This window comes from Schistocerca gregaria, chromosome X (genome assembly GCF_023897955.1).
Source record: "Schistocerca gregaria isolate iqSchGreg1 chromosome X, iqSchGreg1.2, whole genome shotgun sequence".
NCBI classification, from domain to species: Eukaryota; Metazoa; Arthropoda; class Insecta; order Orthoptera; family Acrididae; genus Schistocerca; species Schistocerca gregaria.
Genome location: NC_064931.1, coordinates 633,534,926 through 633,562,635, shown reverse-complemented (window position 1 = coordinate 633,562,635; position 27,710 = coordinate 633,534,926). Strand labels below are relative to the sequence as shown.

The following is a 27,710-nucleotide window of genomic DNA, read 5'->3' as shown; positions in this document are numbered from 1 at the left end:
GTATAGGGCATCTTGGATGTCATCAGTGTGTGGATTCCCCTTCATACCAAGTTGGAAACAGTGTTTGTGTGGGTGCAAACAATCTCAGTGATCACCATTTGGAACCTTTTTTTTAAAAAGAACCTCCAGGCAAACCACTTACTTGCACTGAGTTGACTACCTTAATTCAACAAGGCCCCCCCCCCTCTCCATTTTTCCCCCTTTGCTTTTACTTGAGAACTTCAGTATGCACCACATCCCGTGAGGGGAGTACCGCTCTATCTGGTAGGGGCCTTCTAATTGATCAGCTTCTTATTGACCATGATCTGTTTCCTACCCACCTTGGCCCCTTTTTTCAACTATCAGCCTAATGATCCCTTCACTCAGTGTAACTGGCTCTTAGTAGTGCAGCGATCTGCCAAAAATTTCTGTCAAAATTTCATTTTCTTGTATCACTGAGAAGATAATATGTAGTCTTTCTTACCTGTTAGTCATTTATTTCCACTCTGGTAGTCTGACTCCATGGATTTCGCTGATAATTATAACAACCTTAATCATTCGCACACCCAATCAACCACATAAACAACCCGTTCAGGTTTATTCAGTTCAGCTTGTATAGCTCTGTCACCTTTTGTCTGTGGGAAGGTTTTTTAATTTCTAGATGCAACGGGAATTCACATGGCAGAGACATCACATACACTATGCACGCATTGAAAAATAAATTTATGATTCGTTCAGAAATCAACTTAGAATGTGTTCAAAAACCAACAGGAATGCGTTTCAAAATCATATGGACAATTGATAGACAACATGCGCTGGATGCTAGGCACTCCGTGAAACGAGGTTTTTTTCTTCAAGAATATGAATTTGGTGCACCTTAAAATTGCCGCCTTGGGCAGATACCTCAGTTTGCCTACCCCCAGATCCAGGCCTGTTTGGTCACTATATGACAATCGTTTTGACAGTGACCACGTTTTGGTGATCCTGTTGCTTCCTTGCCACTGCCAGATGAACAAACTACCATGTTGAGTACTTCAAAGAGCTAAATACAGTTATATGCCTGTGGTGTTACCCTCACCCTTCCCTGTTAGACTGCATCAATGAGGTTGTGCAAGACATCTCCGATGCAGTCACCCATGTCGCTGGAACTGCTATTCTCCTTTGTGCACCTCCCCTCCATTGCCAGCCAGTGCCATGGTGGACCAAGGACATTGCAGTAGGATCACCAAAGAGCCCTGCAACGTTTCCTTTGTAGACCAACCTTATCACTTTTACACAACTTCACACTAAGACTCACTATCTAATTAAATGCAGGAAGAAGGAATGCTATGGGCATTGTCTCCTCCTTGGGAATGTATGCCTCTTCTTTCTAGCTGCGGACTAAACTCCATAGTCTTCTGGGCCCTAAAGATCTGCAATTGTACTGGGTCTGTTCCTTTAGGATGGCGTGTGTACTGACATGTTGGCTCCTGTTGAATCCCATTGGACCTACTGTGCAGTGACATCGGCGTCTTGTTCTTACGTGACTGACTTCTGGACATGTTAATGACAAATCAGGAACATCCTCCTCTCCTTTACCTCATCTTCCAATATGAACCCGAGCCCTGATGCGATTCTCAGTCAGATGATACATCTCAGTGGTTCCACCTATTCAGGGTCTTCATTTGTATTTGGCTCGGCAGTGTCTTTCCTTCACAATGGCAAGATAAAGCAATCATTCCAATCCTTAAGCCAGGCAAAAACCCCAACACTCATCAACAGTTACTGGCCAGTAAGCTTCACTAAGATGCTCTGCAAACTGCGTGAAAGGATGATTGGCCACTGGTTGTAAATGGCAGTCCAACAGACTTTTTCTAAATGCTAACACCTCATTGCAGATTTTTTTACACCTACATAAGACATGTGACCCTGCGTAGTACCATTACATTTTATTACCATCCTTGACTGTGGCTGTCAAGGCTCTCTACTAACTTTTATGTGTCAGTTTTTATCGCACTGGTTGTTTAGGCTTAGTGTTAGCACTCCACTCACCCACCATGGGTCAAAGAGAAAATTATTCTAAAGTGCTCTATGTTGAGTGTTGCACACTCCCTCATCTACATTAATGGGGTAGTGATTTGTTTGTCAGTGACTTTTGAATTTGGTACAGCTCCCACTTTTAGCCTTTGCTGAATGCCAGTGCCAAGGCTCCATCCAATGGGGTTCTGCTTATACCCTTTGCAACAGTTTCCAAGTGTCTCCTGGGAAAACATCAATCGTACTGTGATCCGTCTTGACCCAGAACTCTACCTGGGTGTGCAGCATCTGGATGTTGTTTCACAGTCCCGATTTTAAGGACTGCTCTTTGACAAGAAGCTGACTCGGCTGCCCCATATTAATCAGCTAAAGACTAAGTTACATGGGGAAACTTAATGCTCTCTACTCCTTGGCAACAACTCTTGAGGTGCGGACCATGCTGCTCTTCTGCGTATTTACCAGGACCTGATCTCACACCGACTGGACCATGGTTGCCATGTTTATGGCTCGGTGGCATCTTCAGCTTTGAAATTTAGACCCAATCCATCATCGTGGAGTTTTTCTGGCCACTGGTGCCTTCAACACTAGTCCTGTGGACATTCTCTCTGCCGAAGCAATGATCTTCTCTCTTCAGTACTGATAGTACCAACCAAGCTAATCAGTCACCCCCATAACCTATCAATGTCTGTTCCTTTCAGTTCTTTCACCCAGGGAGTTCACAGTTCTTTTGTGAGTCCATGCATGGCGCACATAGGTCCCCAAGCTATTGCTTTCCATTCTTACTTCCTTGGCTGCATTTCATTCGCCCTGCCCCTCCCTCCCTATCCTCGCTCCTTCCCCATTGCCCCCCCCCCTTTCCCTCTCTCGGTGTTTTGATATATATCCACCTGGTTCCCTGTATTTCTAGCAATTTTGTTCCTTCTGCCTGTTCACTTTCATCCTTTTTGGCGTTTCGTTCCCTGATTGAAGTTCAACCTCCACTTCTAAGTTTTCTGTTTCCAGTGTGAGCATTTGGGGAAGAACTCCCTCCCTAGTGTCTATGACATAGGTTCCTTTCCCCCCAACCCTTCCTTCCCCTCCTTCCCTGCCATAGCCCCCCTCCACCTTGTTAGGTCACCAGCACTTGGGATCAGTCCGTGTGGTGGGCCTGTTATGTACCCATGTGGCTGAGCCCCCTCACACAGGGATCACTCTACCGATACCTGAGCTGTTCCCTCCCCATGTGTGCCAAGGACTGGTTGCCTGTCTTTCTGGAGCATCAGAACTCCCAGCAATGACTGCCATGCTAGGTGGTCTTTGCTGTGGACGGGTGGCACACATGAGGAGAGCCCCTGATCAGAGTGGGTGGTATCAGGGCGCACGCTTGGCACATAAAGTGAATCAAGCTGAAAAAATATGTCTGTTCTCAAACAGTTGTCTCTTCGAATTGTGAAGGATCATTGAATGCTGCTTCATATGACCTGACCGCCTTTCCTTTCCTGACTACACGTGGGAGGAGGGTCAGGCTCGCCATCTTGGGATGAAACACTTTTCCCACTACCTCGTCTGTACTAGACGGATGGGGGCAATTCACCACCGCAAAGCCTCTGTTTTATTGTGGAGAATATTAATTTGTGGAGAATATCAAGGACAAGTTCGGTGAAGTGGAGTCTCAGTAAGATGCATTGGGGCTGCCTCCTCATCAAAGCTTCTTCTGCCACCCAATTTGCAGCTCTTCGTGTTTGGGATCATCTCAGCAATGTCCCAGCATCTATTACCCCTCACCAATCTCTGAAAATGGGCCAGGGAATTATTTTTCATAGAGACCTCGTTCTGCAAACTAATGAGGAACTTCAGGCTAATCAGGAGTGATGCAGCATTCATTTTGTTCAACATGTGTAGAAGGGTCATAAAGACAACTGTACTGATACCAGTGCCTTAGTTCTGGATTTTGAGGGGTAACTTCCAGATGAGGTCAAGGTTATGTACTACAGATGTGACATGAAGCTGTAAATCCGGCCGCCCATGAGGTGCTTTTGGTGCTTGTGTTTTGGGCATGTGTCGTCTTCCCACAGTACAGCAGGCCCTCTGTGTGGTGACTGGACACCCACTCCATGAGCGAAGCTCCTGTGTTGCACCAACTGTGTGTGTCAATTGTCATCACTGCCACACCCCTCACTCACCAAATTGTCCAGATTACAAGAGAGAAGAGAAGATCCGAGAATATGAGTCCCTAGATTGCCTGTCTTATGCTGAGGCTCGCCTAGAATATGAGACACTCCATTCAGTGTCGCTTTCTTCAACTGTTGCCTCTGTTACATCTGTTCCCCCTCCTACGTCTTCCTTTCCCAGCCCCGTCCCCCTCTCCCCTTCGCCACCCCTGCAGTTCCCATGGTCTCCCCTCCAGGAGCTGCTCGCTTTCCCTGACTGAGGAAGTGCCCCCTTCTTTGGCACCTGCTGGTGATGGCACCACCCCTCCCCTTCCCCAGGCGTCTCTCAGGCCAGAAACCAAACGCCTGTACTCACTCTGTGCCCTGCCCTCCTCCACCTCCAAAAGAGAAGAAGAAGAAGAAACTTAAGTCCCAGAGCAAGTGACACCCCCCCCCCCCCCCCCCGCCCGACCCCAGAATTGTCATCTCCCCCTCGCAATCTGAGTCTGACTCTTATTTATGGATGTCACACCATTCTTGTTGGTGACGACCACAGACTGAGTGACATGACTTCCTCTTGGCTTCTTTATGTCTAATGATCATCCAGTGGAATTGCAAAGGATACTATCGTCACCTACTGGAAATACAATGTCTTATTTCCTCCTATTGTGCTTTCCATCTTGCTCTTCAAGAAACGCACTTCTGTGATGACCACTCTCCAACGTTTCAGGGTTATCAGGCATTCTGTTAGAACTGTACCAGCCCCAGGGTAGCACCTGGTGGGGGTCTGCACTTTGGTTTGCTCTGATATCATTAGTGACTGAATCCCCCTTCGTACCAACCTGAAAGCCATAGTGGTTAGTGCATATGACTCTGGCAATCACCATTTGTAATGTTTACCTCCCACCAGATAGGCCATTCCCTTGTGTTGAACTGTCTACCTTAATACAGCAACTCCCACCCCCGTTTCTCCTGCTTGGGGGGCCTTCAGTGCTCACCATCCATTGTGGGGGGAGTGCCAATTAACCAACTTATTACAGACTTCAATTTGTGTCTCCTCAATGACTGTTCCCCTACCCAATTCAGTGCCATGAGTGGCACCTTTACTGCTGTTGATCTCACGATCTCGTCCCCTGCTCTCATGGCTTCCCTACATTGGTCACCTCATGATGATCTTTGTGACTGATCACTTTCTGGTGATTCTATCATTCTCCTGTTGCTGCCAGGCAGACAGGCCCCCACGTTGGGCATTCCACAGGGCCAATTAGCCATTATATACGTCTGGTGCACACAGCAACACCTCCCTCTCAAATTGCATTGATTCAGTCATGCAGGGTGTATCTACCACTGTTCTTCTCGCTGGTGACACTGGTGTCCCCTTATCCTCAGGTCATCGTCGTCATGGACCAGTACCGTGGTAGGCCAAGGATGTAGCAGTCACTGTCCAAAACCACCGACAGGAGCTGCAGCGATTTAAATGACACCCTTCACAGACCAACATCCTTCCTTTTAAGTGTCTCTGTGCTAAGGCTTGTTACCTTATTAAGCAGAGTAAGGAATGTGCTATGTATTCTCCCTGGGGACATACGCATCTTCATTTCAGGTTTGGTCCAAGCTCTGCAGCCTTCTGGGCTGCCAGCGACAGTCAACTGTCCTGGGACCTACCCTCCACTGTGCTCTGTGCACTGATCCATTACTCATTGCAGAACACTTAGTGACACACTGTGCAACGGCATAATCATCCTCTTATCCCATTACCTTTCTCCAGCAGTAATGCTGAGTTGAACAGACCCCGCCCCACCGTTTCAGTGCTCACCACACTGAACCCTATAATGAACCTTTCACTAAACGGGAATTCTTGCGGGCTCTTACCTCTTCACCTGACATGGCCCCATGCCCGGATTCCATCTGCAAACAGATGATCCAACACTTGGGCATTACCCAGAGCCAACATCTCGTCAAGGTCTTTAACCGCATTTAGCTCACTGGTGCTTTCCCATTGCAATGGCGAGACAGTATAGTTATCTCCATTGATGATCCTAGGAAGAACCCGACATCTCTTGACAGCTACTGCCCTATTAGCATGATGAACATACTTTGTAAACTGCTTGATAGGATGGTTAGCTTCTGATTATGTTGGGTACTCGGATCTTGGGGTGTTTTGTCCCCATAGCAGTGTGGCTCCCAGGAAGGACAATCTCCAACTAACCGTTTACTCAAATTGGGAACAGCAATCTGACAGGCTTTTACTAACTGCTAGTACCTTGTCGTGGTCTTCGTTGACCTACATAAGACACGGCTTGGTGCCAACAGCTGTTCCAGGTTCAAGTTGGCACTTCATTCAGTGCCCCTCGGATTTAGGAGAATGGTATCCCATAGGGTTTCGTGTTAAGTGTCACACTCTTCCTCATCGCCATCAATGGGCTTGTAACCTCTATTGGGCCTGTGGTTACCCCAATGTTGTATGTCAACATTTTTTTCATCCGGTGCAGCTTCCAATCGATGGCATCTGCTGAGCCAAGGCGCCATCTGATGGGCATCTGCATTGGCCATCTCCCGTGGCTTCCAGTTTTCTCCCTCCAAAACACAGGTTATACTTTTTCATCATTGACCCACCCCCTGATCCAGAACTTCATTTAGGCAACAAGCTTCTCAATGCTGTAGCACAGTTCTCTTTTTTGGGCCTTATTTTTTATAAAAAGCTGACATGGCTGCCCCATATTCGCCACCTTAATACTACATGCAAGCAGAAACTTAATGCTCTCCACCTCCTGGCCCACACATCTTGGGGTGCAGACCGTGCCACTCTTCCCCATCTTTACCTTGTTCTGGTCTTGTACAGACTAGATTATGGTAGTCAGGTCTATGGCTCAACGGCCTCTTCCACTCTGAAAGTACTTGACCCTGTACGCCATTGTGGGGTGCATCTGGTCGTTGGTGCCTTTCGCACTAGTTCCGTTGACAGTTTCCTTGCAAAAGCGGGGATTCACCCTCTACAAATACGATGGAGCCAACTCCTGGTTTCTTACGCAGTGGCAGTTCCCCAGTTCCCTAGCCATCCCGTGTACCAGGTTCTCTTCACAAACAAGGGCTATCTCCCTCCAGATAATCACCCACAGGTAGGACTGCCAGTTGGAATGCAACTTATTTCCATCTGTTAGGATCTCCATCTCCACTCACTGGAATGCGCCGCATGTATTCCCTCCCAAACCCCTCCTTGGATGGTGCCTAGACCACGGATTTGGACAGACTTATTCCAGGGTCCTAAGGTCCCTGTCATCCCTATGGTTTTCCAGTGTCTTGTATGTGCCATGCTTGCAGAGGTCCAGGATGCCACCTTCTCCTACATTGATGGTTCTAACACAATAGTTAAGGTGGGATACACTTTCACATCTCCTACTGGTTTAGAACACCATTTATTTTCGGGATCACGCAGTGTATTCACAGCAAAACGTCTAGCCATTCACAGGGCCCTCCATTTTGTTTCTCAGGCCTCCCTCCACAGTGTTTTAATTTGTACCAACTCAGTGAGTTACCTGCAGACTGCAGACTGGTGCCACTCTCGTCACCCTTTGGTCTCTATTATCCATGAAGTTCTCTCTGCCCTTGGCCGTGCCACGTGCTCCATTGTCTTCCTCTGGGTCCCAAGTCCTGTTGGCATTCCAGGGAATGAGCTGGCTGACCATTTGGCTAGAGAGGCAGGTACTTGGTGCCCACTTCCTTTCATGAACCCAGGTGCAGATAAGCAGATACACGTCAGATCTCTCTTTGTCCAACAGTGGAATGACACCTGGCATGGTACTGCTCTCAGTAATAAACTCCTCATGGTCATACCAGGCTCATTCATCTTTTTCTCTTGCATAATGAACCACCCCCACAATGTCGTTGTGCCAGACTGATGGTACCCCATATATTGGTGGAATGTCCCCTCCTTTCGGCCCTTAGATACTAAGTGTAGCCTTCCAGATTCACAGTTGGTTGAACTGGTCCTCAGTTTCCTATGTTAAAGTGGTTTTTATTTTCAGTTATAAGGTTTTGCTTCACTCCTGGAGCAGGGGCAAGGTGGTTGTGGTCGGGGCCTCTTCGCATTTTCTAGGTCTGGGCCCCTTGAACACTACCCTGTCCAACAACCAGTCTTTTATCCCTGAGTTTTTTCCAGATTTTAGATTTAGCCTATCCTTTTATGCCTTTTACTGTGTGTGTTTTAACTTCTTTGCTTTATAGTTTGACTCCTCTGGCTGGATCTGGCCACTTTTAATGGACATTCTATCTTACACAAGTAACTTTGAATTGCGGGACTGGTGTCATTACTGTTTAATCCCATAACCCCCATCAATCAGTCAGTCAAGCAATCAAAAAGATGGAAACAGAAGCAAGAACCCTCCCCAGGGGGCCGACAGTCCTTTTGTCGGTACGTGTGTGGCGCACACGGGGCCCCGAGCTATTACAGCCTCCTTTCCTTTCCTTTCCTTTCCTTTCCTTTGAAGGCTGCATAACCATCCCTGTTCCTCTCCCTCCCTCTCCTTGCTCCTTTGTCCCTACCCCTTCTTTTCCCTCTTAGTGGACTTCTTTGTCGACCTGGCTATCCTCCTAGCTTTGTTTTGGTCTATGCTATTGTTTAGTTCGCTGTTTCCCTCTCCTTTTCTGCATTTTTGGTCCCCTTGGGGTTTGACCTCCATTTCCATAAATTATCTGTTCAGTGTGAGCCATTTGGGGATGAACTCCTTACCTAGCTTCCATGGTGCAGATTCCTCTCCCCTCCCCTTTCCCATTGCACCCTGGCCCCCTCCTGCTAGGTCACCAGCATGGTAGCCCCTCTGTGTGGTGGGGCTGTTAAGTACCCACTTGGCAGAGCATCATTGAACCACAGGGATCACACTACTAGTACCTGAGCTGTTAAATGCCTCATGTATGCCCATGAGTCGATGCTCATCGTTTTGGGGCGCCAGAACTCCCGGCAATGGCCACCGTGCCAGACGGCCCTTGCTGTGGCTGGGTGGCGCCCACAGGGTGAGCCCCTGATCGGAGTGGGTGGTACTAGGGCAGACGCCTTGAAGCGACAAAAGCTTCACCATCCTGGCCATTCTGTGGCAGTCTCTAAGAGTGGTAGCAGACGTGACACTCCTTCTTCTGATCCTTAAGCCTTCCCCTCCCTGGCCCCCCCTGGGAGGAGCGGAAAGCTCGCTGGCTTGGGTTAAAACTTTTCCCTCGGTACCTGGTTTGTACCAGGATGGATGGCGGTAGTTTTGCCATGACCAAGCCTTTGTTTTTCGTAGAGACGATTGAAGATAAGTATGGTGAAGTTGAATCGATGAGTAAAATGCGATCCGGTGCTTTGTTCATCAAGACATCTTCTGCTGCCCAATCTGACACCCTGTGTGCTTGTGACCATCTCGGTGACATCCCAGTCTCCGTCATACTCCACCAATCTTTGAACTTGGTACAGGGCATTATTTTCCACCGAGATCTTCTGCAATGTGACGAGGAGCTCCGTGCTAACCTTGAGCGGCGAGGGGTTCGTTTTATTCGCTGTGTGCAGCGAGGTCCTCCAAACAATCGCATCGCTACAGGCGCCTTTATCCTGGCCTTTGAGGTGGATGTTCTCTCAGAGGTGGTCAAGGTAATGGTGTATCAGTGTGATGTAAAACCTTATATTCCACCACCGATGAGCTGTTTTAAATGCTTAAGGTTTGGGCACATGCCTTCCCACTGCACCACTGATCCCCTCTGTGGTGACTGTGGGTGCCCCCTCCGTGATGGGAGTGCCTGTGCTCCCCTGCTAATGTGTGTAAATTGTAATGGACAGCATTCTCCACACTCACCTACATGCCCGGTGTTTGTGAAAGAAAGAAGGATTCAAGAGTACAAAACCTTAGATCAACGCATGTACACTGAGGCTCATCAAAAATATTACCGGCTCCATCCCGTGTCTATGACCTCTACTTTAGCTTCAATTACGTCCATTTCCCCTCCTACCCCCTCCTCTTCCCAGCCCCACCGCATTCGCCCCATGCTTTCAGCAGCCGCCTCCCCCTCCCTGTCCCCCTCCCCCTCCCTGTCCCCCTCCCCATCCCTGTCACCCTCCCCTTCCCCCTCCCCCTTCCCCCTCCCCTCCCCCTTCCCCTCTCCCTCAGTACCCATACCCACCCCTTCGGTGCTGCTCCCCCTCCCCTGCCGGAGAAGTGCTCCCCTCCTTCAGCGGCCGCTGGTACTGGAGCTCCCTCCCGGGACTCCTCTTCCTGGCACCCTCCTGCAAGGTGATCTACTGCTCCACATTGGCAGTGTGATCCACAGCTGGTGGGTGCCAAGATTGCCCGGTGTAATTCCGTGCCTGCCCTCGCTGAAGTCTGCCCTTCTCTTCCTTCCCAAGAGAAGAAGCAGAAACACAGGAACAAGGGCAAGGTTCCTCTGGTACCCCCTGAGGTGCTGCCTTCCCCTCCTACAGTCCATGAACCAATAGTCTGACCCCACCTATATGGATATTACCCCATCCTTACCGGTGACGGATACTGACTCGGTGGCGTGACCGAATTCCGTCCATTCACTTCCACTTTGGACTCCAGCTTGAGAATCCTCCAGTGGAATTGTAATGGATATTTGCATCACCTTCCAGAGTTGCAACCCCTTCTTTCCTTCTACTCTGCCACTTGTATTCCGCTCCAGGAGACCCATTTTGCCAGTTCTTACTCACCGACCCTTCGTGGGTCCCATACTTTCTGTCGGAACCAAATTGGCTCCTTGCGGGCTTCTGGTGGTGTTTGCACCTTGGTTCACAAGGACATTGTTAATAAATGGGTTCCCCTCCATACCACTCTGGAAGCCATTGCTGTCAGGGTCGATCTGGCCACTCCAATCACAATCTGTAATCTTTACCTCCCACCTGACAGGCCGCCCACATCCCGTGCCCTCACTACCCTCCTTCAACAACTCCCTTCCTGTTATTAGACTTTAATGCCCGCAACCCTCTTTGGGGTAGCCATACGACTACTGCCCTAGTCAGGACAGTTGAAGCTGTTCTGGCAGGGCTTGACCTCTGTTTACTAAGAACAGGTGCTCCCACACACTTTAGTGTGGTGCACGGCACTTTCTCAACCACTGACATCTCCATCTGCAGTCCCCACCTTCTTCCATCCATTGAGTGGGGCGTCCACAATGACTCATGTGACAGCGACCATTACCCGATTGTTTTGACCTTCCTTCAGTGTCTCTCGCTCTTTCACCCTTCCAGGTGGGCCCTATCTAAGGCAGATTGGGGTGCCTTTTCCTCTGCTCCCATCCCCCCTGTATTGCCACACGACATTGTTGATGAGTCTACTCAGATCTTGATTGCCTCCATACTTTCAGCAGCTGTTTCAGCAATCCCTTCTTCTTCAGGTTCACCCTGCTGGAAGATGGTCCCTTGGTGGATTGGTGGACTCCGGAAATTGATGCAGTCGTAAAAGAGATTTTCCAATACAAAAGCTTTTGTCTTCTGTTCCAACTCCCAGAGTACCCTGCAGAGAATACAGAAAATGTATGTGATAGTGTGTCTTGTCCAGAACATCAGGGATGCCCTGTTTTCTCTGCAAAAGCAGATGAAGAGGTTTCATTCTATTGGGTACTGCAGCATTTTGGAATACACAGTTATGAGACTGGAGTTGCAACAGTGAAGCAGGCTTCTGGTGAGAATTCAGAAGCAAGATCCTCTGTGGACTATAGTGTCAGTACTGAGATGGACAGTCATGGTTATGTGACAGTGTGTGTGTGTGTGTGTGTGTCTGGAAACAAAGTTCAGATGGTTAAATCAAGCACCTGCCGATGGCTTACTTCTATCCAGTCCCTTATTTTAAACTAGATCTTTTTAGTGTGGCTTCATATTGAGCATATTCCTTTACCCTGTGGATCCCAATCACGTCATAAAGCCTCCAGAATGCTACACACATGGCATCACTGTAACAGTGCATCATATTTTAAAAGAATATTGGTTATATGTTCATAAGAGGATATTACATAGTTTAACTGGAGTCATGCCTTCTATTTTATTTTCTTCTATCGGGTGAATGTAGCTTGAGTTTTAAAATTGTATGAGGTATCAGGACTCATCCTTAAGTTGTTATGGAGTAAATTTTTAGCATGTGAATAGTTGATTCGTTCCAATTTTTTATTTTAGTGGTCCACCAGCCACATGTATTCGGGGGAACATGTTAGTGTCTTTTTATCTAGCTAATCTTCATTTCGTGATGCAGTGTTTTACTTTATGGCTATTGTAACGTTATTTAACTCCAAAGATGTTTTCTGGAATGTTCGTGATGATACACAATAATGCATATTTTTATTATTTGTTTCAGTATAGTTTTTGTTCCAAACTGTAATTTTAATCATCAAAAATTGCTAATCAGGAAAGAATTCTTGGCTAACTTCAGAAACTGCATATATTGATGTTCAATGAGGGCATTGACAACCGCACTATTGAATGCTTAAAAGTGTCATCAGAAGTTGAGAGGTGTACAGCAGATGAGTGTAATTGGACCTTTAATTTTACAAAACATGCATATGATGTGGTGGGTAATGTCAGAAGCATTATGAGGCTGTTTACAGATAATACTGTAATATATAGGGAAATTGCAGTGCCAGAAAATTTTACCAAAAATGCAAGAAGACCTGCAAAGTATCAGCACTTGGTACAGGTAGTGACAGCAGATCCTCATCATAAACAAATGTAAAACATCTCTCATAAATAGGTAGAAAGCAGCAAATGTCTAAACCTTTGTTCAATGTATTCTTGGTTATTGCTCATCAGTCTGGGGCCGATAACCAGATATAATTAATACAAGAGAGAGAGAGAGAGAGAGAGAGAGAGAGAGAGAGAGAGAGAACTTTCAAAGAAGAAAAGAAGAGCTGTGCGTTTCATCATGGCTACATTTGGTCATCATGCCAGCATCACTGATATGCTCATCTGACACCAGTAGATTTTTTAAAGATGATTTTCACCCATAACTATGTGAGAGCAACTTTTGTTTGTGCTGACCATATGATTTTGTCCCCCAAGTAGATGATGCCTAAAATGTTTCACTACTCTCAAATGAAAATGAGAAAACTAACTTCACATTCTAATTTTTCGCCTCCAGACTGATACTTGTGGGTTGCAACAATTCCCATATCGGAAGTTCTGCTGAAAGCAGTGGTTGGTGGTTGTTAGTTTAACATCCCGGCGACAACGAGGTCATTAGAGACGGAGCGCAAACTCGGGTTAGGGAAGGATTGGGATAGGAAATGGGCCGTGCCATTTCAAAGGAACCATCCCGGCATTTGCCTGAAACGATTTAGGGAAATCACGGAAAACCTAAATCAGGACGACTGGAGACGGGATTGAACTGTCGTCCTCCCTCTGCTGAAAGCCTGGAAGTCAACTGGCTGTTGTGTATTTAGTAACTGAAGTGATTTGCTGTAGATATCTGAAGTGGTATGGAACTGGTTTAGGAGTGGGGAGGTACTGGGACCACAAAATAAAGTGTTCTGGAACAGCAATTTACTATCAAAAAATTAAACCTTTTACAATGAGAAAATACACGGTTAAATACAATCCTTGAAATGCAAGGAACTAACATGATAATTTAAAAAAAGCCACATATTGGAGGCCAAAATAACATTATCAAATAATTCAAGTACGAAGCACTTGCAACCAATTTATTAATCACCTTGCAGTGTTTTTTGTTAAAAGACAATTCAAGAACATCAGCTGCCCAAACTTCGCAACTGCGCAAATGCCTTAAGGTTTTATGTACAATAATCATTAAAGAACGCAATGCCTTGGCTGTAACAACCAGTTTACAGCAACATTGACCAATCTTGAGTGGACAGAACTGCACTACAAGAAACGTTAATAGTTTTTACGACAGATACCAGTCAAATGAAATTGTGGCCAGTGTTCACGCAAAAAGTTTAAATTTGGTGAAGGACCTTCAGAATTTACATGAATTACATTTTGAATGATCTTAAGCTTAAACACAGAGGCCTTTATGGTGCACTGGCAGACCAAAACTTCAGGTTAAACTTATACCAAAGGCTACCTCTACACGGTGTTGTTTGGATTTACTTAAGCATGATTTGGAAGAAATTTGTTGTATTAAATCATATATAATTGAAATAAGAAACACTAGAGCAAAACAATCACTTAAATTCATGGATTACAGGAAAGCAAACAGTTACAATAGCTGACTAAATATATAGACGGACTCAACTATACCCAGTGTGCAGAAACAACAAAGAAACAAACACAAGATAATTATTACATAGGCGGCTAGTCCAGAAAATAGCAAATGACAAGTAGTACAGAGTTACTATAATCAGCTGCCTGCTGTCTTACCAAAAAAAAAAAGATAACATTTCCATATATGTATGAGGAATGTCCAAAATTGTGTGTGAATGTCCTCAGACCAACCAAAAGCATACAGTGAGACAAGTTTCATTAAATAGTGGGTACTTTGTCCAGTAACATACACTATAAGCATGGTTAAACAATATTCTAATCAAATACAAAACAGAAATACATCAAACAAGAATGAGATTTTCACTTTGCAGTGGAGTGTGTGCTGATATGAAACTTCTTGGCAGATTAAGACTGTGTGCCAGACCGAGACCCGAACTCGGGACCTTTGCCTTTTGCGGGCAAGTGCTCTACCATCTGAGCTACCTAAGTACAACTCACGCCCCATCCTCACAGCTTTAATTCTGCCAGCATCTGTCTCCTACCTTCCAAACTTCACAGAAGCTCTCATGCGAACCTTGCTGAAGCACTTGCCCGCGAAAGGCAAAGGTCCCAAGTTCGAGTCTCGGTCTGGGACACAGTTTTAATTTGCCAGGAAGTTTCATATTGGCGCACACTCCACTGCAGAGCGAAAATTTCGTCTTGGTAATACCCCCCGGCTGTGGCTAAGCCATGTCTTCGCAATATTCTTTTACATCAAACAAGTTTGACAAGCACTGAAAGTGTTAAATAGTGTTCTAATAAAATACCAATACCACAAACGAATTAAAAATTCTGGCGATCATTGAATAGATATGCCAGGCAAGCAGCCTACAGTTAAATTTAACAGTAAGAACAATATTTCAATAAAATGTAGATACTAATGAATTAAAGAAGGCTGGCGAGTATTGAGTGAGTAACATATCTGGCAGGTAGCTTACAGAGTGACTAGACAGAAAGCACGGCCTGCACACACAAATAACTCACCCATGCTGCTCAGTAATGTGTCTAGTAGACAACAAACTGAGAAATTAATACGTATTCACCACAAATCATGAATGTGTGTCCAGAAAATCATCAAAACACAGCCTAGTAGCAAAACACAAATGATCCTCTTTGGCTCACAACAGCAAGTCAGAGGAACGACAACAAACACCAGCTAGCCCTGAAAGGAACTAGGATTCAGTGGCTGACACATCAGTTAACAATAAAATTATTGCCAGTTACAAAAGGTCTCACCATGTAGTTGAAAATATGCAACGGTTCCCCAAGCAGGCTTGCTTTCTCAAATGGTCGAGTACCTGATCGTTAAACTCCAACCAGCAAGATGCTGCCAATAACACTCCATAGGCCAGACCGCCATCTTCCAGCTCTGTTCGGCCCAACAGAGCACTCACTTGTCCTTGGCAAATCTGGGCCATCAACTGGCTACACCACTGCCAACAAGTCACTTCCCATTTGCTAGCTGAGCACACACCCCCATATCCACGTCCACTACTCCTTGTGGCCAGGCATTCTCTGGTCTCCCAGCAAAGGGTCAGAGACAAACACAATATTAGACACGCCACAATATCTTTGATGTAGTTGCAACCCTGCCTTTTCAACTGAAATTTAATCTTAGGCAAGAAGAGATAGTTCAAAAGGGACTACGTCAAGTGAATGTGGCAGTTGTGTGAAAGTGTGGTCATGTTGCCATGAAGCAACTGATATTTCTTGTTTTACACAAAAAAAGTCCCTGTTTTGTCAGAGTAACAAAATAGTTCTTCCCCTTTTCTTTTTGACTAGGTGGAACATATAACATGATGAACTTGACATGCTTTTCTTGACAACAAACTGGTTTTCTTCAGCTGTAGTGATCACTGTTTATTTCAAGGCTATAGTCATAAACTAATGATTCATTAACATTTAAGGCTTCACAAGAAATTGATCTCATCTTGTGTTGTGTTTTTCAACTCAGTGCAGATTTAGGCTGTATGATGACATTTTGAAATATGAGAAATGAGGTTCACCATAATCACTCATTTTGTATGCTAGAACGTCTTTACATGTCATATATAGCATTTTCGTAATACGTCAGACATAAGAGATTGACTACCTACAGCCCTCGTGGTTCATTTCACTCACTTTTGCAATATTTTCTGACTTTTCTGATTAAAAGGCATTCTTTGCTCTATAACTGTTTTTTCCCTTAATCAGGTTGGCGGGACTTTTGGAATGTGGGTGGGGTTTCTCTTGTCACAGATGATCCTGGAAGACCCGTCATCTGCTCTGACCTATATACCAGCCCAATATGAATACTTTTTTTCTCCATAAATTGTTTCCCAGCTCTGGCACTAGTATTCTTCAGTGCCTCAATAGGCTATTTTCCTATGTTAATACAGAGTTCAGATTTTTGTTACTCTGATTATAACAATTAGGTAGTATTGATGCTCAATATTCTCACAAAATATGTTATGTTTATGTAATTAAAGGTTTAAAATCATTACATCTCAAGAACTGGTCACATGATGGAGAACACCATGTTATTGGTGACATCACAGACTAGGAGTAAGACGAAGCTATGTGTGTGTTATAGGAGCAGTAGCTGAAGTTATGAGGTTTTGACGCACTTCTTCTGCGAACAGTTCTGCTATTTAGTAATGGAAAATGCAATTACAACATTTAAGTAACAATAAAAAGGAATTTTGTGAATGCTGATAGTGGAAGCCTTGCGAAAGTTGATGCACTTATGCTCTACCCCTTTAGAGCGGCAATTTAGACAATGGCAGACATTCTTTTCCTGCTCCCTGCAACATCATTAAACTCACTCAAAACTAAGGAATTGTAGAACTTTTGCGAATGGATCTGTATATTATAACTAGATTGTTAACTATCAGTCATAAGCTACAACCCAAAACACAATAAAATTATTCTTGGCTGAACGTGTTACTTATTGCCTGGATGACTCATTCAGCACGCTTTTCATTGTCCAATGGATAGCATTTCTGATTGTAGATAAGGAAGTCACATTTTTGAATCCTGGTAGAGTCATATATATTTAAAAGTTTTACATGAAATACGAAAATAGCTTTAGCAAGAACTTATTGTAACAGTTGTTTCGACTATGGGATGTATTGCATATAGCTCCAAATTAGTTTCAGTCTAAGAAATAGACAACAGAGGATAAAGGGATTTACTTTGTGAGCACATAGTTATCTGTTTTGGACAAGATTTAGGACAGTGAGGTTATATGGAGAGATATAAAGTGTGTACAACATGCAGATGACACAAATGTAGGGGCTCTGATGTTTGTGAATGTAAACTTAATGTTAGCGTCTGAAGCAGACTTGCGCTATCTTTATGTAAGGTGATAAAACTGCTAAAGTTTAAACAATGAAGGATCCTAGCTGGACAGTGCAAAGATAAAAACATCGTTCCTCATAAAGTATAAAGGGTGTGGTCACATTAGCTAAAAAATATCTTTGTGAGTGTGACATGTGTGAACAGCGATTGCAAATGTATGTGTATGTAAACAGTCTACCACTCTAAAAACTGAGCTACTGAATAGCTGGATAAGACAACAGTTTTCACTAGGAATTTAATTTTGCTGATTGATGCTAGCCTTCGTTGTAACAGTAGGAGAGCATACCTCGGAGGCAAGTAATGTGAACTTCAGCATTGATGTAGTGGCAATTTGCTGGTACAGTGCAATCACATTTTTCGCATCTTCTCATTCTCTGGAACACTCAAAAACAACTTTTCAGGAGTCTTTATAGATGTATTTTTACAATATGATGTTGTTGTTGTTGTGGTGTTCAGTCCTGAGACTGGTTTGATGCAGCTCTCCATGCTACTCTATCCTGTGCAAGCTGCTTCATCTCCCATAACCCACTGCAACCCACATCCTTCTGAATCTGCTTAGTGTATTCATCTCTTGGTCTCCCTCTACGATTTTTACTCTCCACACTGCCCTCCAATCCTGAATTTGTGATCCCTTGATGCCTCAGGACATGTCCTACCAACCAATCCCTTCTTATAGTCAAGTTGTGCCACAAACTTCTCTTCTCCCCAATCCGATTCAATACCTCCTCATTAGTTATGTGATCTACCCATCTAATCTTCAGCATTCTTCTGTAGCACCACATTTCGAAAGCTTCTATTCTCTTCTTGTCCAAACTATTTATCGTCCATGATTCACTTCCATACATGGCTACACTCCATACAAATACTTTCAGAAATGACTTCCTGACACTTAAATCTATACTCGATATTAACAAATTTCTCTTCTTCAGAAACGCTTTCCTTGCCATTGCCAGTCTACATTTTATGTCCTCTCTACTTCGACCATCATCAGTTATTTTGCTCCCCAAATAGCAAAACTCCTTTACTACTTTAAGTGTCTCATTTCCTAACCTAATTCTCTCAGCATCACCCGACTTAATTCGACTACATTCCATTATCCTCATTTAGCTTTTGTTGATGTTCATCTTATATCCTCCTTTCAAGACACTATCCATTCCATTCAACTGCTCTTCCAAGTCTTCTGCTGTCTCTGACAGAATTACGATGTCATCGGCGAACCTCAAAGTTTTTATTTCTTCTCCATGGATTTTAATACCTACTCCAAATTTTTCTTTTGTTTCCTTTAATGCTTGCTCAATATACAGATTGAATAACATCGGGGAGAGACTACAAACCTGTCTCACTCCCTTCCCAACGACTGCTTCCCTTTCATGTCCCTCGACTCTTATAACTGCCATCTGGTTTCTGTACAAATTGTAAATAGCCTTTCGCTCCCTTTATTTTACCCCTGCCACCTTCAGACTTTGAACGAGAGTATTCCAGTTAACATTGTCAAAAGCTTTCTCTAAGTCTACAAATGCTAGAAACGTAGGTTTGCCCTTCCTTAATCTAGCTTCTAAGATAAGTCGTAGGGTCGGTATTGCCTCACGTGTTCCAACATTTCTACGGAATCCAAACTGATCTTCCCCGAGGTCGGCTTCTACTAGTTTTTCCATTCGTCTGTAAAGAATTCGCTTTAGTATTTTGCAGCTGTGACTTATTAAACTGATAGTTCGGTAATTTTCACATCTGTCAACACCTGCTTTGTTTGGGGTTGGAATTATTATATCCTCCTTGAAGTCTGAGGGTATTTCGCCTGTCTCATACATCTTGCTCGCCAGATGGTAGAGTTTTGTCAGGACTGGTTCTCCCAAGGCCGTCAGTAGTTCCAATGGAATGTTGTCTACTCCGGGGGCCTTGTTTCGACTCAGGTCTTTCAGTGCTCTGTCAAACTCTACACACAGTATCGTATCTCCCATTTCGTCTTCATCTACATCCTCTTCCATTTCCATAATATTGTCCTCAAGTACATCGCCCTTGTATAGACCCTCTATGTACTCCTTCCACCTTTCTGCTTTCCCTTATTTGCTTAGAACTGGGTTTCCATCTGAGCTCTTGATGTTCATACAAGTGGTTCTCTTATCTCCAAAGGTCTCTTTAATTTTTCTGTAGGTGGTATCTACCTTACCCCTAGTGAGATAAGCCTCTACATCCTTACATTTGTCCTCTAGCCATCCCTGCTTAGCCATTTTGCACTTCTTGTCGATCTCATTTTTGAGACGTCTGTATTCCTTTTTGCCTGCTTCATTTACTGCATTTTTATATTTTCTCCTTTCATCAATTAAATTCAATATTTCTTCTGTTACCCAAGGATTTCTGCTAGCCCTCGTCTTATTACTTACTTGATCCTCTGCTGCCTTCACTACTTCATCCCTCAAGGCTACCCATTCTTCTTCTACTGTATTTCTTTTCCCCATTCCTGTCAATTGCTCCCTTATGCTCTCCCTGAAACTCTGTACAACCTCTGGTTCTTTTAGTTTATCCATGTCCCATCTCCTTAAATTCCCACCTTTTAGCAGTTTCTTCAGTTTTAATCTACAGGTCATAACCAATAGATTGTGGTCAGAGTCCACATCTGCCCCTGGAAATGTCTTACAATTTAAAACCTGGTTCCTAAATCTCTGTCTTACCATTATATAATCTATCTGATACCTTTTAGTATCTCCAGGCTTCTTCCATGTATACAGCCTTCTTTTATGATTCTTGAACCCAGTGTTAGCTATGATTAAGTTGTGCTCTGTGCAAAATTCTACCAGGCGGCTTCCTCTTTCATTTCTTTGCCCCAGTCCATAATCACCTACTACGTTTCCTTCTCTCCCTTTTCCTACTACCGAATTCCAGTTACTCATGACTATTAAATTTTTCATCTCCCTTCACTATCTGAATAATTTCTTTTATTTGATCATACATTTCTTCAATTTCTTCGTCATCTGCAGAGCTAGTTGGCATATAAACTTGTACTACTGTAGTAGGTGTGGGCTTCGTATCTATCTTGGCCACAATAATGCGTTCACTATGCTGTTTGTAGTAGCTTATCCGCATTCCTATTCATTATTAAACCTACTCCTGCATTACCCCTATTTGATTTTGTGTTTATAACCCTGTAGTCACCTGACAAGAAGTCTTGTTCCTCCTGCCACCAAACTTCACTAATTCCCACTATATCTAACATTAATCTATCCATTTCCCTTTTTAAATTTTCTAACCTACCTGCCCGATTAAGGGATCTGACATTCCACGCTCCGATCCGTAGAACGCCAGTTTTCTTTCTCCTGATAACGACATCCTCCTGAGTAGTCCCCGCCCGGAGATCCGAATGGGGGACTATTTTACCTCCGGAATATTTTACCCAAGAGGATGCCATCATCATTTAATCATACAGTAAAGCTGCATGCCCTCGGGAAAAATTACGGCCATAGTTTCCCCTTGCTTTCAGCCGTTCGCAGTACCAGCACAGCAAGGCCGTTTTTGTTATTGTTACAAGGCCAGATCAGTCAATCATCCAGACTGTTGCCCCTGCAACTACTGAAAAGGCTGCTGCCCCTCTTCAGGAACCACACGTTTGTCTGGCCTCTCAACAGATACCCCTCCGTTGTGGTTGCACCTACGGTACGGCTATCTGCATCGCTGAGGCACGCAAGCCTCCCCACCAACGGCAAGATCCATGGTTCATGGGGGGACCAATTTTTCAAAATGTAAATTCCAAAACAAGTTATCACTGTGAATTAGCATTATGACAATAGGAGCAGCAAGCTAGCCAGTAACATCACAGGCATCACATGACTTGAATGTAGTGTTTTAGTAGGCTTTCTAATTATTTGAATTTCATATCTGTTTTTATTAAAGAATACTGAAATTCAAGAGTAAAACGCATGTTAGGAGCATAAATGACATAATTAATCATTAAGACATTTTCCAAAAAACTATCAAATACACTATTCTATCACTCCTATGTACTGTCTTCATCTGATACTAACAACAATGTGACCTGCAGCTATACATGATGATCGTCAACCTGGATATTTGTCATCCTCCACAGCACAGATTCTGCTAATTTAAATTGAGGTGGTCATGGTACATGCTTGGTATGGTGACGTGAAAAACCCTTAATGTGCTTGATGTTGGGAATGGTGCCCTTATCCACCCAACCCACAGTCTGAAAGAGATAACATTTGGTTATATAATGAGTCTTGACCAACCATCATTAGTGCCAGCACGAGGTCGGTTGGCATTCCTATCGTGTGACATGCTGAACTATTCCATGTGTCTATGTGACAGGAGCTCCCCTCTCCAAAACAGCAACTATATCTTATTCGACTATTTATGAGTAGAAGCAGTGTTGCTGAAGTTTGATCAAGTAATCAATATAAGAAATTTTCACACACGCCAGAAATCCTACCAGATACTACTGTCCCATCATAAGTAATGTTGTTCCACATGAGATGATAGTTGTTCATTATTGATATGCAATACTTCTGGTTTTCCACATAATTTTTTAATGTAATACAATCGGTGTTTTAATGTACAGGGTGGTCCAAAAGTCTGGAAACACCCTGATAAAATCCAAATGGAGTAGCAAACAAGGAAACAGAGTTGTTACACACCAGGAACGGGAAGGGGGAAACGTTATAGGCTATGCCACCAACATGATGGCCATCTTGAAAGCCGCCATTTTGGATTCAAATTCAAAATTTCAAATGGGAATGTGGTCATGTGACATATCAAACAGATAGAGAATTTCACCAGAAAACAATGCCATTGTTATTTTAAACATAACTTTGTTCATTCTCGGGTTATAGCCAATTATTTGCGACAGCAGTGGGACGCTCGGCAGTGTGAGTATTACGTACTGAGAAGTCATAAAATGGAGTCTGAAATGGTGCAAAGTGACTATCCCATGCCTGATATGTTACATCTGTTTAACTGTTAGGTATCATTTACTCATGCTTATGTTTTAATCATTGTTTCCTTAGTTACAGGCTACAAAATGTCCTTAACACATGAAGAACGCATTGAAATGATCTTGATATCAGGAGAAAGAAGCACACAGGTCATTGCTGAGGATTTCAACAGTCGTCACCCTACCAGACAGCCCATCACTCACAGCGCTGTTGCCAAGCTTTTGGCCAAATTCCATGCAACAGGTTCTGTCGCAGATAAATCTAAGGCTGGAAGACCAAAATCTGCCACTGATGAAGCAACAACAGTGAGCGTGTTGGCATCATTTAGCAAGAGTCCGCAACGGAGTACTTGTCGTCTGTCACATGAATGTGAGATTAGCCGCACCTCCATACTGTGAATTTTATCACAGCACAAATGGCACCCTTACAAAATTCAGCTGCTCCAACACCTGAACAAGGATGACGCAGACTGTCTGGTACAGTTTGCACAATGGGTGACACAGCAGCTGCAGATAAACCAATGTTTCCCCTATCAGCTGCTGTTCAGTGATGAAGCAAATTCCTTTGTCAATGGTGAAGTGAACAAGCAGAATCACAGATACTGGTCCTACACAAATCCGCACTGGATTGATGCTTCCAAAATGGTCGACTCGCAAAAAGTGATGGTCTGGTGGGGTTTGGGGGGTACCAAAGTCGTTGGACTTTTTTTTAATTATTTTTTATTTTTTTTATTGATGGTACGTTAACAGCCAACAGTTATCTGAGGTTATTGGATGAAGAAGTATTTCCCTCATTCTTAACTGAGGATGGGACATTTCCAGAATTCTTCCAGCATGATGTAGCCCCACCACATTATTGGCACAATGTGCGAGCATACTTGGATGTACAGTTCCCTCAAAAGTGGATTGGTCATAGGGGTGCTGTGGAGTGCCCACCATGTTCACCAGATTTGACTCCTTTGGATTTTTATCTTTGGGGTCATGTCAAAGCACTGGTTTATTCTGTGAAAATACAGGATTTGCATAATCTAAAGCAGCACATTGTTGATGCGTGTGGTCAAATTGAGCCAGATGTGTTGGTCAAACAAAGTTCATCAGGACTGGGTTTGTTGGATAGCATTAACAATCAAACATAATGGACTACATATCGAGCCATCCCTGCGACTGTTGGTGGTCTCTCGGGACTGGGGAACATCGGCATAATGCCTCTTCGGCACATAACACACATGCTGCCGAGCGTCCCACCGCTGTCACATGTAACTGGCTATAACCCAAGAATCAATAGAGCTGTGTTTAAAATAACAACGGCATTGTTTTTCTGGTGAAACTCTCTATCTGTTTGATGTGTCAAATGACCACATTCCCATTTGACATTTTGAAGTTGAATCCAAGATGGCGGCTTTCAATATGGCCGCCCTGTTGGTGGCATAGCCTATAAAGTTTCCCCCTTCCCGTTACTCGTGTGTATGGACTCTGTTTATTTGTTTGGACCACCCTGTATTTATTGTAGTGTGTTTTCATGAATTTATTATGTAATTGTATGTTAGTTTGTAAATTCTTAAATCACAGAGTATTTAAGTTGTGCCAATGATACATTATAATTCTGTATTTCCTCTGTGTATCAGCTTCTGAAAGCAGTGGAATTCGAGAGCCTGTTGCCAGTGATCTGTGAGCAAGGCTTACTGGCAAACTCAGTTATGTGTCTGTTTACAAACGACCTGCACCTCACACAACTTGCATCGGAATTTATAATAAAAATGTCTAAGAATCCAACGACATTGAAGACTGTTTTATCTGGACAACCTTTGAGTTATATGCAGACATCTAAAGCAATGAATTCAGAATTCTCATTCAGAGTTTATGAGGTATGGATGTCATTCTTTCTATAAGTAAATTGTTGTTCTTTTTCAGGCAATACAAAATTTTTAAACTTATAAATTTGTGATAGACTGAAAAATGTTTTGAATAGAGAAATATCTATTAAAAATAGTGATACTTCATGACAGGGAACACAGTTTCGGGACTGATAAGACTGTCGCGATGTGCATGTAAATTCCACATCATTATGATTTATTGTGCAAGTGGTCCTTGGAACATGAAACTAGCTAACTCTCACCTTTAGCAACAAATAACTAAAGATGAAAAAGTGTAGTAATCAACAAGATGATTTTTTTCCTTTAAATAGTGTACACAGTCTTTTCCTTAAGTGAGAATATTAATGAATTAGGCACACCCATGTAAGCTGATATGAGGCGTGACAATAAAGTAATGAGAATGATGTGGAAAAAAAAGTTGCATACCATTTTAGTCAAGTTTAGTGTTGTCTCCTTCAAAGTAGTTCCCTTCTGATTGCACACACTTCTGCACTTCTGCCATTGATGGTAACATTTCTCGAACTCATCTTCTGTAATATCCTCCAAGACCCTCGTCACAGCTTTTTGGACATCTTGTTTGAAAATGGTGTCCCTTGACCACTGTTTTCATTCTTGGAGCATTATCTGGTGAATAAGGTGGCTGCGGTAGTACTGAAATTTGTTTTGAGATTAAAAATTGCTGTACTGACAGAGCAGCATGGGATGGCGCATTATCGTGATGCAGAATCCAATTATCAGCAATGTTGGCGCAGACACACAGAACTCTTTTTACAAAAGGTTTCTAAAATTTCTTTGTAGTAATATTGGTTAACTGTTTGTCCAGGAGGCATCCACTCTTTATGAACAATTCCCTTGGAGTCAAAGAAGCACACAAGCATGCAATTCACTTTTGACTTTGACACGCGAGGTTTTTTTTTTTTCTTTTTTTTTTTTGGGTGATCCCTTTGAGCACCATTACGAACTTTGGCGTTTTGTCTCTGGATCGTACTGAAAAAAAAACAACTTTCATCACCAGAGATAACACGGCTCAACACTTCTGGATTTATTTCTATTTGCTCTAACAGATCAGTTCCCACATTTTTCCGTGTTTCTCACTGTTGTGTGAGATTTTCGGGGACCGTTTTTGCACAAATCTTTCTCATACGAACTACTTCAGTTATTATTAGACAAACCATTTCTCGATTGATGTTCAGTTCTTCTGCAATCATTTTCACAGATAATCTTCGATCATATCCTACGAGTTCATGCACCCTGGTCAAGTTGACATCCGTCCCTGAGGTTGATGGTCGTCCACTGTGGTCTTCATCTTCAATATTTGTTCTGCCTTCACTAAACATTTTATGCCAACAAAAAACTTGAGCTCTTGACATAACCTCCTCTTCAAAAGCTTTATGAAGCTTACCGTAAGTTGTCGTCACATTTTCACCCAATTTAACGCGAAAAGAAATGGCATACCGTTGCGCAGTATTATGTGGTTCCATTTCCGTGACAAGAGACACAAACACGTGTTAACTAATTACAGCACAACTCATGACTGAGCTGTTGCACCGAAGTGCCGCTTGGACTAGAAGCAGCTTATAGACCAAGGTCAAAGATATTGTGCCTATGCAAGCCTGCAGGGTTGCCACATCTTGTAAAGAAAATCAGTCTCATTAATTTATTGTCGCACCTTGTAGAGACGTATTTCAGCTTTCACTATTGCAGTGATATGGAGACATGTTTGTTTTCACTATTGTAGGTTTTTTGAAACCTCTAAAAATCAGAGTTTTTAAGTTATGCCAATGATATATTATACTTCTGTACTTCCTCTGTGTATCAGCTTCTGAAAGCAGTATGTGTAAAATCAGTGGTGTGTGACTTTATCACACCAATAGATTGTGCATTAGTATGTTACTTAGGATTTGAAGAAATGCAAGGCAAGTTCAGAAAGTGTGTATGAAGTTATTAACAATAGTCTATTATTGTCTGTATGGACTTACACACAAGCTACTGGAAATGTCAGTAGATACTTTGATATTGGTGTGGGAGCTATGTAAGAGAGAGTGTCACTGGTAAGGATTCAGTGATTTCTTCTGCTCATTGTTTCAGAGCAGTGTGACAAGCTGCAATCCAAAGATGAGTGAAAACTCTGACTGTGGATAATAGAGTATTATCATTGTAATTTTGGAACATCTGCTAATAGTCAAAAACATAATAATTTATCGCTAATATCTGGGAAGCTGTTGGTGAGTTAGAGTCGGTATTAGTTGTGTACATGAGTTTGTAATTGGGGATTTGAATGCACCTGGAGCAGGAGCAAAATGTGAGCTCTAAATGCCTGCATTTATCATACAATAAAATGACCCTGAATGTACGGTGACCCACCCCCACCTCCCCCCTTTTTTAAAATTGCTCTTGAGAAATTTTTATTTTTACAATACTATGACTAATCAAAATTAGATTGTTTTATTGATATAAAATATCTGTCTAAAACGTAAACATTATACCTATTCTCAACTTATACCATTTATTGTCTGGATTTTTCTGTAAAAGGAGATAATAATTTTTAAAAAAAGGTTTTGCATTAATTTTTATCTTCATGTACTTTTTTGCCCATTATCTAACCCAGGGGTCTCCCATACCACTATTTTTAGTTGTCATTATCACTGTTATCATCATCATCATAATTTGTAAGTCTACTGCCATTTCTTCCTTCCTGGCAGACCTCACATACATCATCACCTTCTGAGCCAACCATAGCATTGTGATATTCTGTCCCAGACAGTAAGGATCCACTGGTCCAGTATGGATACTGAAGGTTCCTTTAACTCCCATCCCCCACCCCCCTTGTAGCGAGGGCATGATCTCCTTGAAGAAACTTCTGCCTGTAAAGCTGTCACAGATGAACCTTGAAAAGTCAGTTCACAACAACATCCATTTCGTTGAAGTTGTGAGGTCATACCACCAGAGGTCACACCACCAGGAATTATCAGGTCTGTGTTGTTGTTTGATATCATGTCCGTATCTTCCTATGTATGACAACCCTTGAAAGAATCCAGTACCAACTTTTTCATTCTGTTAAGCAAAAAACCTAGTATTCTGTTCCAAATAATCTTCTATCAGTGTGGCATCTGTTTGTCTGTTATCAATACCTTTTCTTGGCATTTATAAGTAAATCCTGGAAGCAGTTTTACTTTTGGTATGGTTTTTTTACAAAGAGCCAAACA

At 43.2% G+C, this 27,710-nt stretch overlaps 1 protein-coding gene across 1 annotated transcript in view; it reads left to right on the top strand.

Moving 5' to 3' along the window:
* LOC126298719 (26S proteasome non-ATPase regulatory subunit 5-like) overlaps window positions 1–27,710 on the top strand; it is a 183,038-nt gene that overhangs the window by 18,137 nt on the left and 137,191 nt on the right. The window contains exon 3 of the mRNA XM_049990145.1: window positions 24,256–24,495. Within this exon, the coding sequence (XP_049846102.1) occupies window positions 24,256–24,495 (240 nt within the window). The remainder of the gene's footprint in view (window positions 1–24,255; window positions 24,496–27,710) is intronic.